Below are 16,782 nucleotides of genomic sequence, written 5' to 3'. Positions count from 1 at the left end.
GGGTCTACACTTGTGGACTTTTCACATGGACCCACCTGTTGGGATCCCTTTCCCCACTCTCTCTCCTTTTTACATGAGAGGAATGGGGTCCACTGCTATCTAAATTTCTCTTCTATTGCCAAGGGGATGACAGCATGGGATAAGTGCTCCCCATGTATGCAATAGATTGGTATTGTTGTCCCCTCCTGTCGCCACCGTGGCCTAACCAGGGTGCTCTGTATGAGGGAATGTGCTGCCACAACTCCCTTGTCGTTCTTTGGTTTACTCTGACCAGAATCATTCTTATCTCTGGTCCCCCTTTTATACCTGTTCACCCACAAAACTCCATGAACCCACAGTCCACATAGGGGCAGTCTCTCTGTCCTTTGCCCCACATTGGTAGCAGACTACTGCCTGCGCATCGGGGGAACCCTCTTTTGTCCCCTGAATTCCCTTCCCGGGCTTTGCTGCATGGGGTTCCTCAACCTTCTTTCCCCTGCCCTTGGTCATCAGGGTATAGAGCGCTTTCTGTGGAAAGTCTGCCTTTCACATACTCCTCCATTAATTTCACTGCCACTTCTCATGATTCTGGCTGGTGCCTCCAAACCCAGATCCTTGTAGTCTCCGGGAGGCTGTGTACAAACTGCACCAGAGTACTGGAGTCCATTATGGCTCCAATGTCCTGTTTGGCTGGCTGCAAGCATTGAGTGTCCCAGTCTGACAACTTCTGTGCAAAAGCCCTGAGACTTGGTCGCCCTGAACATTTGGTGAAATTTCTCAGCTGACAGGCTGACCCTGTCCAAAATAGCAGCCTTTAGTGTGTCATAGTCTCTAGCCTGGTGTTCGCTTAGGGCCATATAGGCTGCCTGAGCCTTGCTGGCCAGATAAGGTGCCAGCTGAAGTGCCCATATGCCCTTGTCCCATCCAGTGCTTGTAGCCACCCACTCAAAGGTTAATAAAAAGGCATTGGGGTCATCCCCCAGGGCCATATTACGTAGTCCCAGACCCACCGTTTGATTCCCAGTGCCCTTATTGGAATTCGCCAGTCTTTGCAGGAGATGTTGCTGTACCTGGGCCTGCTCTTTGATGAATTCTTGCAACGTTCATTGTTGCTCTGCCTGCCAACTCAGGAGTGCTTGCCTCTCCGCTTGCTGAGTCTGCTGCACCTCCTTTTGCTGTTCCACTAGCCAGCGCAGCATCTCGTCCACGGTGCCCAGATCTCCTGCCTTCACGCAGATCACCCACTCATGAATCCTTCTCTTAGCTGAGGGAGTTACTGCTCCTGGACAAGCCCCGTGTGTCACTGGGCACCTTTGTCGCTACCCAGTGAATCGCTGAACTGAACTGGTCAGTTCAGATGGTTTCAGGGTCACAAACACACACCGGGCTGTTCATCTGTTACCAAGGTATGTGTTCATTCCCCTCTTACATAGTACAATACAGGCTTACAGCAAGGGTAGGCTTCCCTGCAGCCCCAGCCAGACTCACCTCCTTCTGAGCCCCTCCTGAGCTTCCCTTGTTTCCTGTTTCCTCCCCTTATATTCTCCCCAATTATCTTGTTAGCCCAGTGCTTGTCACCCAGGTCCTCACAGTCCCCCAGCAGAAAGTGTATAATTGTCCTCAGTTGGGCCTGCAGCCTTCCTCAGGCTGCAGCAATGTCAGTGATCAGAGTGCTACTCATAGCGCCTGTCACAAGCCCATTACTTCATGTCCTACTTTCAGGAGACGTGAAGAACAAGTGAGCGCCAAACTCTTTATAACAGTCCTTAATATATTTGAACACTGTTATCAGGTCCTCCCTCAGTCATCTTTTCTCAAGAATAAACATGCCCAGCTTTTTAACCTTTCCTTATAGGTCAGGTTTTCTAAACTTTTTGTCATTTTTGTTGCTCTCTTCTGGATTCTCTACAGTTTGTCCACATCCTGCCCACATGGCACCCAGAATTGGATACAGTATTACTGCTGGGTCTCACCAGTGCCAAGTAGAGTGGACAATTACCTCCCATGTCTTATATCTGACACTCCAGTTAATGCATCCCAGGATGATGTTAGCGTTTTTCACAGCTACATCACATTAACTCTAATTCAATTTGCGATCCACTCTAACCCCCAGATCCTTTTCAGCAGTACTACCACCTAGCCAATTATTCCCCATTTTGTAGTTGTGCATTTGATTTTTCCTTGCTAAGGAAAGGTACTTTGCCCTTTCCTTTACTGAATTTCATCTTGTTGATTTGAGACAAATTCTCTGATTTGTCAAGGTTGTTTTGATTTCTAATCCTGTCCTCCAAAGTGCTTGCAGTCCCTCCCAGTTTGGTGTCATCTTCAAATTTCATAATCATGCTCTCCCCTCCATTATCCAAGTCACAAATGAAAATATTGAGTAGTACAGGACCCAAGACTGACCCCTGAAGAACCCCACTAGATATGCCATCCCAGTTGGATAAAGAATCATGATAACTATTCTTTGAATATGCTTTTTCAACTAGTTGTGCACCCACCTTATGATAATTTCATCTAGAACGTGTTTCCCTAATTTGTTGATGAGAATGTCATTCAGGCCTATGTCAAAAAGCTTATTAAGATCAAGATATAGTACATCTACTGCTTCCCCCCCATCCACTAGGCCAATAAACCTGACAAAGAAGGAAATTAGGTTGGTTTGGCATGATTTGTTTTTGAGAAATCCATGCTGGCTATTTCTTGTGACCCTATTATCCTCCAGGTGCTCACAAATTAATTAATAATTTGTTCCAGTATTTTTCCAGTTATCAAAGTTAAGATGTCAGGTCTATAATTCCTTGGGTCCTATTTTTCCCCTTTTTAAAGATAGGTACTATGTTTGCCCTTTTCCAGGCCAAAAAGTACCTAAAGATAGGTTCAATGTTTGCCCTTCTGGAACTTCACTCATTGCCCAGATGTTCTCAAAGATAATTGCTACCGGTTCTGAGATTACTTCAGCTAGTTCCTTACGTACCCTGCTGACTTGAATACAACATAACTTATCTAAATATTCACTAACTTATTCTTTCCCTATTTTGGTTGGCATTCCTTCCCCCTAACTGTTAATGTTATTTGCATTAACCTTTTCAGTGAAGACTGAAGCAAAATAGCCATTAAACACCTCAGCTTTCTTGTTGTTATCAGCTATTAGCTCTCCTTCCCCACTAAATAGAGGGCCTACACTTTCCGTCATCTTTCTCTTGCTTATAATGTTTTAAAAGAACCTCTTCTTATTGCCTTTTATTTCCTTGATTGGTATAACTTATTTTATGCCTTTTTCTAATTTTGTCCCTAAGTGCTTGTGCTACTCTTTTTTCTCCTCTTTAGCAATTCATCCATGTTTCCAATTTTTTGTAGGATTCCTTTTTTATTTTTAGACCTTCTGTTGTTTCTGCTGGTCACTTTCACTAAGGGGCTGAGGCAATTCAGAGCAGTAAATGAATAGTAGGAGCAGAGGCATTTTTCCTGACCTGTTAAAAAAGAATGGAGGAGGGTATACAGATTATCTATCCCTGAGAAGATACTGGGAGGATTCAGAAGTATCTAGCTTATTTTGCTGGCGCCTTGAAAAATGAAGATGGTGAAAGTGGTTCACCCAAACATCAACTGAAAAGATGAGGTTTGGAAATGGGTCAGTTTGCTCCCTTCTGAGGTTGAATATCCTGAACCGGTGGGAGCCTGCTTGTTTAAACTTTAGTAAATCTTGCAAGTTTCATAATGAAATCGACAAAACACACACTGTGAACTGAAACAGGCAGGTTTTACACAACTCTTCTAATCAGTCCATCTCTTGCCATTTGTGCCATTGTATAGCTAGAGTCTCTCATACTGTCTAACCAGTTCATTATCTGATAAGATTCAGTCTCTGTGTTTCACAAACCAGGCTTTTGCTTGTGATTGTCACTGTATCCGTGCTAAACATTTCTTTCCAGAACCTGTAAAAGAGAAAGAAGTGAAACCTCCAGCTGCAACAAAGGATAAAGGTAATATAGTACCATAAAATACAGTAGATGCCAGAGGTTTAGATTTTTTTTAAATCCCCATTATATATGGACATCCTTATTTATAACATACAACATAGTTTTGGATTGGTGAGGAAAATAAATAAAAAGAAATATTCAGGCTAATTATTACTGCCTGAATTGTAGGTGAAGAACAAAACTGAGGTAATGAAAAATGTTTGCAGTAAAACTCAGAATTACAGACTCAGAACCCAGAAGCATTTGGCAAACCATTTCAGAAAATATGGGACAACTTTTGAGTGATCATTGTTCTCACATAGTTACGTAAAATTTGTGTTTGTATGTTGTAAGTATGTTAAATCTGGTCAAAATCAGTGTTTTTGACTGAATTTTGAAATGGTTTTTGGGACTGTTTCAAATAATCAGTTCTCTGATCAGGCATTGTCACTGAGTCATCATATTTTAGCCTTTAACCCTTTGGTTTGATAATTAATAACCTACTATATATTTTTACAGAGCATGTCAAAGAAAAGGAAGTAAAGCATCCTGCAGCTTTAAAGGATAAAGGTAATTATACACAATATAACAGAATGTTTGTTGGTTTTAAAATATCATAACTAACTTGATTGTATAATTATAACCAAATCTAGGAGGGACTTTCCTGTATTTTTAAAAATGATATGAAGATTAAAATTATCAAAATATTGTTTAGCATGTATGCCATGAAAGGAAAGTCAAACAGTATTTAGAGTTATCAGATGTCCTGATTTTATAGGGGCAATCCCAATATTCAGGTCTTTGTCTTATATATTACTATTACTTCCCACCTCGTGTCCTGATTTTTCACACTTATCTGTCACCTTATATCTAATGTGTAGAAGCCACGGAACTATTCATATCAAATGCTTGTTCATTATAAAAACCATATTTCATCAGTGATAATAACCTTATCAAGATACAGAACAGTTAGTGTCTTCTGGAGGCAGTTGGCAAGTTCTGAATTGAACTGCTTGTATAAGCCTGTGGATGTAACCTGAATAAAATAAAACAGTAGCATATGAAATAGTAAGAAGGTGTGATAGATGATGACATGCCTTCTGGGATTTGTGGAGGCTGAGATTAAAAGCTCACTGCTTCAATCATTCAACCACCTGAGTCTTTAGAAGTACGAATTTGTCTGACTATTTCTTCTCTCCCTTTCTTTCTCATGTACGTTTAAAATTTCTTATGGCTTTTTTTTTTTTTTGCAAGAATAGATGGTTAACTCAGCTAAAATGTCTCTTGATCCACTGTTTTTCAGCATACTGTGCCTCCTTCATCCACCTTATTGCTAACTTCCATCACTTGCATTTCAAGGGTGAAGTGATTTGTGTATGTTCAGAGTTTAAAAAGTGCTTGAGGTTCTTTAGGATAAGAAGTCCCACCATGTATGCAAATATAATAATATCTTAGATTACAGTCATTATTTTTTATAATTTCAAAGAGGAGTAAATGAGGAATTCAGTTTATTTTCTCTATGTAGAATAGCACCATGTGTAAATTAGTGAACTGTAGAGAAAGAGACAGCAACTGAATTGCTAGATACATACTCAAACCCTGGTAATCATACTGATTTACCACTTCTTTATGATTAAGGACCCTATTCTGTGAACACTTCCACATATGAATAGTCCTACTCTTCAAGTGCTTGCCCACATGAATTCTACTTCTGGTGCACATGCACCCCATTGGGCGAGCTTGGATTCTTTCGGCCAGCAGTGTCCAATGAGGCCATACCTGCTCCCTGGATCCCTTATGCCTTCCATCAAAGGTCACAGATGATCCAATTGTCTTTCAGTTTTTCATCCTGAAAGTGAAACAGAAGTCTGCTTCTCTATGCACTGTGCATTTTTCTCTGGAAAAACGTAAATATGTTAGATCGTATGGTTAGTGTAGGGTTTTTTCCACATCCATTGATATTAGATTGTTTTTATTAGTATTTATGGACTTACCAGCTAATGGAATTAGCTGCTGTGGCTGAAACAAACTCCCCAGCATTTAAATCTTGTCCATCTTGTGATGCAGCTATTTTGCCTTGGAGATGGGCATGTCTCTAACTGAGCATCTATCTGTTGCTCCTTCTCCAAAAGGACATGTTAGTCCCAGACTAGGAATGGTTTATTTTTTATTTTTATTAAATGTAATATCCAATCAAACAAATGCGTTTAGCTCGCATAAATCCCAGTCTCAGTCTCATTGATGCACAAGACCCTCCAGGGACAACATCTTGCTTTCCCACTGTATTCTCTTTTGCCTGTTCAGCAGAAGTCGAAACACTTAAAGGGACAAGATGCAGGTGAATAAAACTCGGACATTCCTTTATGAGTGCCACAGACACTGAAAGTGAGATCCATCTGTCTTAAACCTTTTCTCCTGGTTGATGAGAGCCTCCTCAGAACAAGAGGGGAAATGAAAAAAGGGACTGCCACTCCTGACCAGGCTTCCTCAGCTAGTGCTCCTGTGAACTGCAGCTCTGTTCTGGACTCCTGGGCTTACTATTCAGCCAAGAGCTGAAACTCTTCAATGACTGAATCTGGTAGAGCAGCTAAAACTCATACTACCCAGTCGTCAGAAAGGGGCAGGAAGGAACATCATTCCTACCGTGAGCACAGGCCTAGTTCACACTTCCCAGGATCTAGTAAAATGAGGCAGAAAAAGCTTCTCATGTCTCCCAGCCAAAAGGCAGTTGATGGCTCAGATTGGGTCCCTGTCTGGAGTTAGATCTCCCTCCCTGCAAGATATTATAGGCCTAAACAAGAGAGTTAGTTAGTGCAGTCACATAGTCTGCATCGGTAAGAACATATCAGGAACCATAGCTTTCAAACCCTGGTTCGCAGGGTTCTTAGAAGCCAATAAGTTCCAACCTGTGACTTGCTAACAATTGCTAGAATCAGAAGCTCAACTTCAGCAGAGGACTCTAGTCCTGGGATCTGACTGGTAGAATTCTGGGTGTCCTGATTGTTTCCCTGCTTGTATTTAAACCAAGCACAGGAAAAGGAAGTTGTCCATGCAACTGGGTTTCCCTGGCTTAGGATTGCTTTCTTTGTGGTACCTGCTCCTACTGCCTGACTCTGATCCCCTGGTAAATTGTCCCTGCCTGCCTCCTGACATTCAATTCCCAGTTTGCCCTCTGGCATATCTCAGACTCTGATATCCAGGTATCTGACCCGGCCTGTTCTGTTGTCCTGTTTTGTCACAATTGGGACATGGGTGGTCTGACCCAACTCCCACTTCAACCACTAGGTCATCATTCATGTCCCAGTCTTGGCAGAACAGGACAATGAGGAAGATTGCCTTCAGGAAATGGAAGACCAACATTAATAGCCTCTTCTTCACCAGACAAGACACTACTGGAGGCCTAGCCAGCTGTCTGATTTTAAAATCTTCCAAGAACTTTTGTATCACATGGCATATACCTTGGAGATCCCAGTGGAGGGTAATGCCTGGGATCATGGCCATGTTCATCAGCAAAGGGCTACTGGAATTAGCAAAAAAAATTGTGGTAAATCTTGACAGCTGTGTCACCTACATCTAAGAAAGAGGATAGATGCTATTAATTCCCCGCTAAAGGATTTGAATATTTTTATATCCATCCATCCTGGGTGGTGCATGGAAGGTCCACATAGTAAGAGGCCTCAGAGATAATACCAAGAGACAAAGACACAAAAAGCTGGATTTATTTGGCAGAATAATCCATCCGTGATCCTACAGTTGCATCTCTCAAGTTACAAGACACTTCTCTCAAAATATGATTACCTTAATTGGGAAGAGGGTGTCACCGTTTATAGAACAGCCCCCCACGAGTAGATAGGGAGGAGCTGAAATCCATTGTGTCTGGGGGACAGTTCATAGTCTGGGCATTGCTACAGGCTGCATTAGATGCTTCAGATTTGGCAGCATGTTTAATGGCCACTTCTATTGCCACATGCATGGCTCCAGTATTTGGAAATACAAGAAGAGGTCCTAATGACAGTTGAGGACATCCCATTTGAAGTTTGCAACCTGTTCAACACACATAGTAATAGTTCCAGAGGGGTAGCCGTGTTAGTCTGTATACAGCAAAAACAACGAGAGTTCTGTGGCACTTTAAAGACTAACAAATTTAATATTTGCAGGCATAAGCTTTCGAGAGACTTCAGCTCTCTTCTTCAGATGCAGTAATACAGAAAATAGGTAATACAGAGGCATCTTATAGATATCCAGGTGCATTGAGAACAATGGGGAGGTGGAGTCCGGTACTTAAGACCTAATGACGACCATTGAGTAGGAGGTGAGAATGGGTGAGCAAAGTAATTTACCTTCGGTAGTGAGACAGCCACTCCAAGTCACTCCAAGCCACTCCAACCCCCTGCTCAAAGCAGGACTAACCTCAGCTATATCATCCCAGCGAGGATTTTGTCAAGCCGCAGCTTAAAAACCTCTAAAGATGGAGATTCCACCAACTCCCTAGGTAACCCATTCCAGTGCTTCACCACCCTTCTAGTGAAAAACTTTTTCCTAATGTCCAACCTAGACCTCCCCCCTTGCAACTTGAGACCATTGCTCCTTGTTCTGTCATCTGCCACCACTGAGAACAGCCTAGCTCCATCCTCCCTGGAACCCCCTTTCAGGTAGTTAAAGGCTGCTATCAAATCCCCCCTCATTCTTCTCTTCTGTAGACTGAAAAAGCCTAATTCCCTCAGCCTCTCCTCATAAGTCTTGTGCTCCAGCTCCCTAATCATTTTTGTTGCCCTCCGCTGGATTCTCTCTAACTTCTCCACATCCTTTTTGTAGTGGGGGGCCCAAAACTGGACACAATACTCCAAATGCGGCCTCACCAATACCGAATATAGGGGAATGATCACTTCCCGTGATCTGCTGGCAATACTCCTACTAATGCAGCCCAATATGCTATTAGCCTTCTTGGCAACCAGGGCACACTGCTGACTCATATCCAGCTTCTTATCCACTGTTACCCCCAAGTCCTTTTCTGCAGAACTTCTGCCTAGCTCGTCGGTCCCCAGTCTGTAGCTGTGCATGGGATTCTTCCGTCCTAGGTGCAGGACTCTGCACTTGTCCTTATTGAACCTCATCAGATTTCTTTTGGCCCAATCCTCCAGTTTGTTTAGGTCCTTCTGTATCCTATCCCTACCTTCCAGGGTATCTACCACTTCCCCTAGCTTAGTGTCATCAGCATGTCACGAAGAGTACAGAATCCTGCCCTTTGTCTTACAACAGTACCAAGGGTATTCACTAAGTGCTTGGCCATCATGGCGGCTCATCTAAGGAGACACAGGAGCCAGGTTTATTTTTACCTCAGTGACTGGCTAATTTGAGGAGGATCATCCCAGTAGGTGAACAATACTATTCATCTAATTCTATGTCTTTTCAACACACTGGGACTCAGGATCATCAAAGAACAGGCCTCTCAGTTGTGAGACGAAGAATAGAATTTATAGGATCCATGTTTGATTCCATATCTGCAAGAATCTGTCTTGCGGAGGAGGAATTTCAGACCTTGGTGGACCTCATCTGCTGTCTCAATCACAGATGTGTGTAAGAGTCTGCCTCAGACACCTGGGTCACATGGTCTCTTGTACTTATGTCGCACAGTATTCCAGACTTTACCTATGCTCTGTGCAATGGTGGTTGAAATCTGTGTAACTACATAACATGCATCACCTGGACATGAAGACACAGGTCCCTCAAGAAGTCCTTTCATTGTTAGATTAGTGGAGAGACCTTCTTGAAGTGTGCAATGTCATACTGATTTCTCCACCTCTCCCCACCAAGGTATTAGTGATAGATCTTTTAAGTGATAGATCTATTAAGAAGGAAAACTCAGCTAAATCACCCTCAAACCCAAGACAAGGAACGTCATCTCCACATAAACATTTTAGAACTCAGAGCCAGTCATTTGGCAGGGAATATCACTCCTACTTGTGCTGCAGGGATCAATGATACAGGTAATGACGGACTGCCTGCTATCCCTAAAGCATTTTGGGGTATCCATCAGCTCCATTAGAATGTATTTAGCAGCAATATCAACCCATCATTCTTCTGTTCATCGTCACATCATATTCCTCTCCCCATAGATATTAGATTTTTAAGGGCCTCATTCATGTGTTCCCCCATCTAAGAACCCCCTCTTTCCTGGGACCTCAATATAATTTTTCCTGAGTTAATGGAACCTTATTCTGAGCCCCTACAAACTTGCTCTCTACTATCTATCTATGTAATTGGTCTTTTTAGTTGCTAGAACATCAGCTGAAAGGGTAAGGGAAATTCAGGCTCTCATGGCTGGCTTATCTTACATTGTGTTTCATAGAGACAGTTTCTCTTAGGGTGAGGCCTAAGTTTTTACCACAAATTGTCTCAGCTTTTCTTTTAAATCAGATAATTCACTTGCCAGTAATCTTTCTTTGCAGATATGGTTAAATGTCAGCCAATATCCCACTCAAAAACTCTTTAAATGGGTACCTAGTTGTATTAGATGTATACTATGATTTATCTCAATTAGATCCGCCCATGTAGGTTAGAACCCATTCCACTAGGCCTCACACAGCGTCTACAGCTTCTCTGAGAAGCATCCCTATTTCAGAAATATGCAGGGCAGCTACTTGGGGCTCAGTTCACACTTTCACTCAATACTGTTCTTTAGTTGAGGCCTCAGGATCTGACACCCACTTTGGCAGTGGTGTCCTGCACTTATTATTTAAATAGGATTCCTAACACCCGCCTCCTGTCTGTGGGGTCACTTTGAGTGAGTCACCAAAAGTGAAATACACGTGGACAATCTCTTGAAGGAGAGAGAACAGTTACTTATTCTATAGTAACTGTGGGTCTTCAAGATGTGCTGTCCATATGGATTCCACAACCTATCCTCTTTCACCGCCTACTAAGTAGTCCTATACCATCTGGATTCTGTACTGGCAAAGGAACGGAGGGATGGTCAGGCCACTTGTACCCACAAGTGGGGGACACAAGGGTATCTAGACTGCAGGTTCAGCCCCAACTGACAGTGCTGACCAAAAGAATCAATGCTTATGTCCATGGGGTGCATTCAGCTACTGTAAGATAACTAACTGTTCTTTCAAGTCATTTGGGTGGCATGCCTATATGAAGTGAAGTATGTGCATAAATGTTTGCAGGATCAGCGCCTAAGTGTTTTATTTTTTATTATATAAATGAACCAGTAAAAGAAATACAAGGTAAAATTGTGAAAAAACTCAGGTAATAGATAAACATTCATTTTTGTGTTAGTACTAGCTTGTATATAAGTTTAAACATTCTGAACCAAAAATATTCCTGTACTTTCCATCCAACCAGTCCTTGATCGGATAGTGAAAAGTTTGTTGAATCTCTTTTGGAAAGAAAAAGTCAGACACAGTGTAGATATTTGGCATGCTAATGAAAATCAGCTTAAGAGAAAACAAATGAGAGAACCAATATAGATCGTATCTATTCAGCATATTAAGGCCATGAATTCAATAAAGGATTCACACAAAATCAGGTTTCAATCATATGTACCCAAATGGCTGGCTTTAGAGACTTCAGGCCAAGTACAAATTCTTGTTATGGAGCTTGTGAGCTCAACGTCAGTATTCTTGGAAAATGGAATAAAGGCATTGATTTTAGTTTTGGATGAGATATTTAAACACATTTGTGATCAGTAAAGACCCCTGCAAGAAAAGGGGTATCATAGAGCCTAATTTACACTCTTTTGGGCAACAAAGTAAGTTTTGGACTAACAAGAGAAAGATGAAGATTTATCCTTATTACTACCACCATAAAAAGACAGAAAAGAGTTAAGGGGGCCATTGGCTGAGGCCAGCTATAGCATTAAATGTTTTTGGTTTAAGATGGAGGAAGTTCAGATGTGGATATTCTGCCGATCTAAACTTAACAGTGGCTCCCTGTCTAGTTAAAAGACTGAGTTAACTGTCCCTGAAATCTTATGGTCAGGTCCACCTCTAGTTTAATAAATTCCAGTTAAGGAGAATACTAGAGGAACTTACTTTCTTCTACAGAAGAAATATCTTCCTGTGAGGGGCAAAATCTGAGACTTATTTATATGTGTAACAGTAAATCTTCAGCTTTTTGCCGAAATAAAAAAAACACCAACACTTTCAGCTTGATTTAATTTTGATTTGACATAAACATGTTGGGTTAGTCTGAGGTCAAAGAAACTCTGGAGGCATAGTTTCCTGTGCATATCTTTTATTGTTTTCCATTGGTAGGAGTCTTAACTGATCAGCCAGAGCTCATTTATTCAGAGCCACTCAAAGTGACATATAACGCTAGCTGTAGTCCTGTGGAACTACTGATATTTCTAAGAAAGCCACTAGGAGTGCATTACGCAGGCTTATGAAACTGACAGTCTGAATTATACAAATAATCTAAATTCATTCTGACTGTGTACTACATGATTTGTTTCCCAAATGAATGCCCAGCTTTTTTGCTTATTTGTTTCTGTTGCGTCTTGGTATGTCATTCTTTTTTATGTCAGTTATGTGCCAGGAATAGCTCTGTTTATTTTTATGTTTCAACACAAGAAAAAAATCAGTAGTTTATGTTCCTTTCACACTGCTGACACTAGCACCCTGTCATTTAAAGAAACAAATGTGTGCTGTTTGCTGCTCTTTGGCTCTTTATTGCACTTGCTACACATTATGTGTAGTTCATTTGAAGTTTTTAAAAAATCCTGTTTGTAGCATTCAGTGGAGTATTTTCTCATATAGAAAGTATTTTGCTTTAAGAGTGGAAACTTAGAGTGTAGAAGTCGCCACTGTGAAAATTAAATGTCCTCTGATGCCTAATAAAAAGAATTGGAAAGCAATGACTTTTTTAGACTATGTCCTATTTCTTTTCTTCTCCTGTTTTATTGCTGGAGTATGGATATTTGCATAACAACAAGATCTTTGTTCTGATGAATTTATCTACTCCTGCTACTTGTTCCTATCCCAAAATCATAGGGTCACAGCTTCTCATCTGGAATAAATCGGTTCTTGATAAGGACCAGTGTGGGGAAGAGAGGGGAAAGGTGGCTTTAAGCTATTTTTATATTCCCCTGATCCTGGGGCCAGCATGGACCAGGTCAGTCTCAGACACAAGTTAGAGCACCCTGAAGGTTGACATCATTTGGACCGTTGATGATATAAAATCACTGCTCTGTGGGGCTGATGGAAAGAAAGAGGCTTCTTGGGGCCATGTGTCTCTAATGTTCTGGCTCATGGAGAGTGGGGGGAGGCACTTTAGGTAGCATCCTGGTACTGCTTCCAGTTGTTGCTTCTGCTGCTTAGTCTCTACTTGCTAGAGGATGCTGGGACCTTCAAGGGCCACTCCTAGGAAATTTCATGGAGGTTGCCTTCAGTAGGGAGGGATGGACTGTTTGGCTACATATCCCTACTCCACATTGGGAGAAGGCTTATCTAGCACCCTCCCTCTAACCTGTGGTGGTGCTGATGGTGGCTGCTAAGTCTCCCAGATCTGACGCATGCAGGTAATCTAAGGCTCTGTCCACACTGGGAATTAATTTGTATTAGCAAAGCCCATGTTTAAAAACAGGTTGAGTTTAGGGGTGGATTAAGACAGAGCCTTGGGATCCAATCCTGGTAATCTGGAGGGGCTGCAGCTGTTGAGAGTTGGAAAATCTAGTTCAGAGAAAATCTCCTGTTGGTTTAATCTGTTATGACAATGGATTTGGCTAACATTGGTTTATCCAGACCTACCGTAATCCTTGAAAGGACATGAAGTTCTGCTAAGCCTTTAAGTGCCATCTCAGGTCAAAAGGATTACGATAGGTTCTAATTAACATTCCTACAAATTGTAATGTTCTTTCACTCCCACCAAGTGACATTCAAAGAGGTCCAAAATTGTTTTTCCCCTTTGAAAACATCATTTCCTATCTAATTCCTGCAAATGCTCACTGATCTGTACACTTAATAGGCCAACAGATTACCACCAACAGGAAGTGGCTATTAATAAGATATGTGCCCTATAATATTGTTTGTACAATGTAATAAGTGTGCTCAGTACACTTACAGCGACAAAAATACATGTTCCCCTCTCAGGTATTGAGCTGAAGGACCTGATTGAAAGCCCACTAAAGTCAATGGAAAGATTGCTGTTAACCTCCAATAGGCTTTGGCTGAGGCCCTAAGAATCTGATCCTACATTCAGATCCACTTACATAAATCCCTGCATCCATGCAAAGTCCCATTTACTTCCGTAGGGCTCTGCGTGGGGACAGCAATCTGTGCTAATCAATTGTATTGCAGAATCAGGGACTTAATTTGACACAGTGTGAGAGGTGATTGCAGGCAAGTGCAGAGGGTGTAAAGAGGGAACAAGGGTTGCATCAATTTAGCTTTTACCATACATTACTTGCTAGTTCTTAATTTTTTAAATACATCATGGGAGCTTCTATTTTTTTTTAACTGAAATGAACTGTACTTTCCTATAGAACATGTAAAAGAAAAAGCTATGAAGACTCCAGAAGTCCCAAAGGAGAAAGGTAATGGCACAAGTTAAATATAAATTCATATATTTCATAACTAAATATTTAAATAGCTATGCAATATTGAAAATGACTCAAATGGAGATATGTGGGATTATTCATGATCTTTTGCGAGATCTGAGTTCACTACTTGGTAACACTCAGGTTCTTACATGCATGCATACAAGACATACTGTAGGATCAATGTCAAATAACAAAATTAAATGCCTAAACAGACTACGCCTACCAACCGGGTCATCAAAACTGAAATTACAAGGCAGAACTGTCAAAAATTGAAATCTGCATACTGTGTAAAATTCTGATATTTCAAAATTGGTTTTAGTCTCATTGGAATGGAAAAGTTGAAAAATCAACTTTTTTCACAGCGTGTACAGTTCTGAAAAATTTTGATTCACAGATGTTTTGACGTTTCATCTTGGTTCACTGTTGAATTGCACCCACCTGAGCTGCTGGGTCATGGAAGTTGTAATTCACCCCATTTCTTTCCTGTGGACCAGGCTCCTTGGCCAGACTACAGTTCCCATCACCTTTCCTTCTGGTTGAACTTGAAAAAACTATGAACTGGCCTTGTGAATGACAACGAATAGTCATTAGGCTAGGGAAAGTGAGTGAAAATGACTGTATAGCCTGGTAGATAGGGCCCTCATCTGGAATGGGTGGGACTCAAGTCCAAGTTCTTTTTCCAATTACTATAAAACAGCTTTAACAGGAGATATTGAGGGAGCCCTGCACCAGAATATTCCATAGCCCAGTGGTTAGGGCACTCCCCTCCAGTGTCGGAGATCCCAGGTCTAATCCTTTCTCTCCATCTGGCAGAAGGGAGAACTGATGTGAGGACCCTAACCACTGGGCTAAAAGTTATAAGGAGGGTGGCAATATCACTTCCTCCTCTGGCCATGTTGTCATACTAGTCCAAAAAAAAATCTATATATGTTTCAATAATGTCAAAACAAACAGTTTAGTTTTAAAATTACCAAAACACTTCAAATGTTTTGGTTTTGGTCAAAACTAATTGGTGACCTCAATATGAAGTTCTGAATCGTTTCGGATTGACTGAAATGGCTTTTTTTGACAAATAAACTTTTTGTTGGAAAAAATTTCGCAGTTCTAGTTCCTTATCCTTTGTCACTCCCAGAAAAAGAGAACCTCTCCTTCGTCTTCTTTGGCATCTTCTAGCTTTTAGTTCTAACAATGTAACTGACTTCCTCTGCAACATAGGGCACGGGTCACTTGCTGGCGGATTCTCTGGTGTATTCTCTGTACCTTGAAGTCTTTAAACCATTATTTGAGGACTTCAATAACTCAGACATAGGTTAGGGGTCTGCTACAGGGGTGGGTGGGTGAGGTTCTGTGGCCTGCGTTGTGCAGAAGTCAGACTAGATGATCATAATGGTCCCTTCTCATCTTAAAGTCTGAGTCTATGAACTATATCAGTGTGTGCTCATTTTATATTTTGGTTCTATCATGGAAAAATCTATTGCTGATGCCAACTGATCTATAAAATTACTTTTCTCTTCATAAATCATTATTATTCATTTTCTATTTAAGAGACAACCTAACAATTTCTCTGAATACAAAAAAAAACTAATGGCATATTGTACGCTTGTTATTTTACTTATTAAACTAAGTCTAAAAGGCTCAGTTAATTATGTCTTTGTATTATCCTGCTTGCAATTAAAGCCATATGATTATCACATCCATCTTCTTTTCTCTTTCTATATCAAAATATCTGACTCACTTCCTTCTCATGTGTCCTCTTTTTTCTCTAACCTGACTTCTGATAAATGTTAAATGTTTCTTTCCAGAGCCTGTTAAAAGGAAAGAAGTGAAGCCTTCAGCAGCCTTAAAGGACAAGGGTAATGGCTCATAGTCACATGTAAAAATTACTTAGTCCCTTATTAAACATTCAGTTGTCCACACTAACGGGTGCATTGTTGCCTCAGTGCATACAATTCCTGTTAACCTTAAATTGCAGGTTTTCTGTGAAAAGTTACAAAGCCCGGCACTTTCTTATTCATTAGATCTGATCCCTTTGTTTCTGAAGTTATGTCTGATTAAGAAATAAAAATACGGTTTTACTATTTTTACTATCTTGTCTGATCTGCAGAGCCAGTGCACCTATTGGAGAGTGAGCTGGCATCTACTGCTTCTTATGCATCACTAACAGAACTGTTAACTAAATTCCAGTTACCGACAAAATTCATTGACACCTGTGCAAGTCCATGAAAGATAATTGGGGGGGAGGGGGGACCTCAGGTGTATTAAGGGCATGGTTTGGCCTATACAATCTTTCATGATGAA

At 41.1% G+C, this 16,782-nt stretch overlaps 1 protein-coding gene across 10 annotated transcripts in view; it reads left to right on the top strand.

Moving 5' to 3' along the window:
- Nucleotides 1–16,782, top strand: part of TRDN (triadin) — a 301,086-nt gene that overhangs the window by 219,928 nt on the left and 64,376 nt on the right. For 9 of the 10 annotated variants that reach the window (XM_067546684.1, XM_067546692.1, XM_067546686.1 and 6 more), the window contains 4 exons: nt 3,915–3,965; nt 4,461–4,511; nt 14,428–14,478; nt 16,287–16,337. In XM_067546684.1, the coding sequence (XP_067402785.1) occupies nt 3,915–3,965; nt 4,461–4,511; nt 14,428–14,478; nt 16,287–16,337 (204 nt within the window). The remainder of the gene's footprint in view (nt 1–3,914; nt 3,966–4,460; nt 4,512–14,427; nt 14,479–16,286; nt 16,338–16,782) is intronic. The other variant, XM_067546688.1, reaches the window with a different exon arrangement.

The sequence above is a fragment of the Emydura macquarii genome, unplaced genomic scaffold (assembly GCF_026122565.2).
Source record: "Emydura macquarii macquarii isolate MOO-44397 ecotype Brisbane River unplaced genomic scaffold, CSIRO-AGI_Emac_v2 contig_1146, whole genome shotgun sequence".
In the NCBI taxonomy this organism is placed as follows: Eukaryota; Metazoa; Chordata; order Testudines; family Chelidae; genus Emydura; species Emydura macquarii.
The sequence above is the reverse complement of the archived record's forward strand: the minus strand, read 5'-3'. Positions and strand labels throughout refer to the sequence as shown.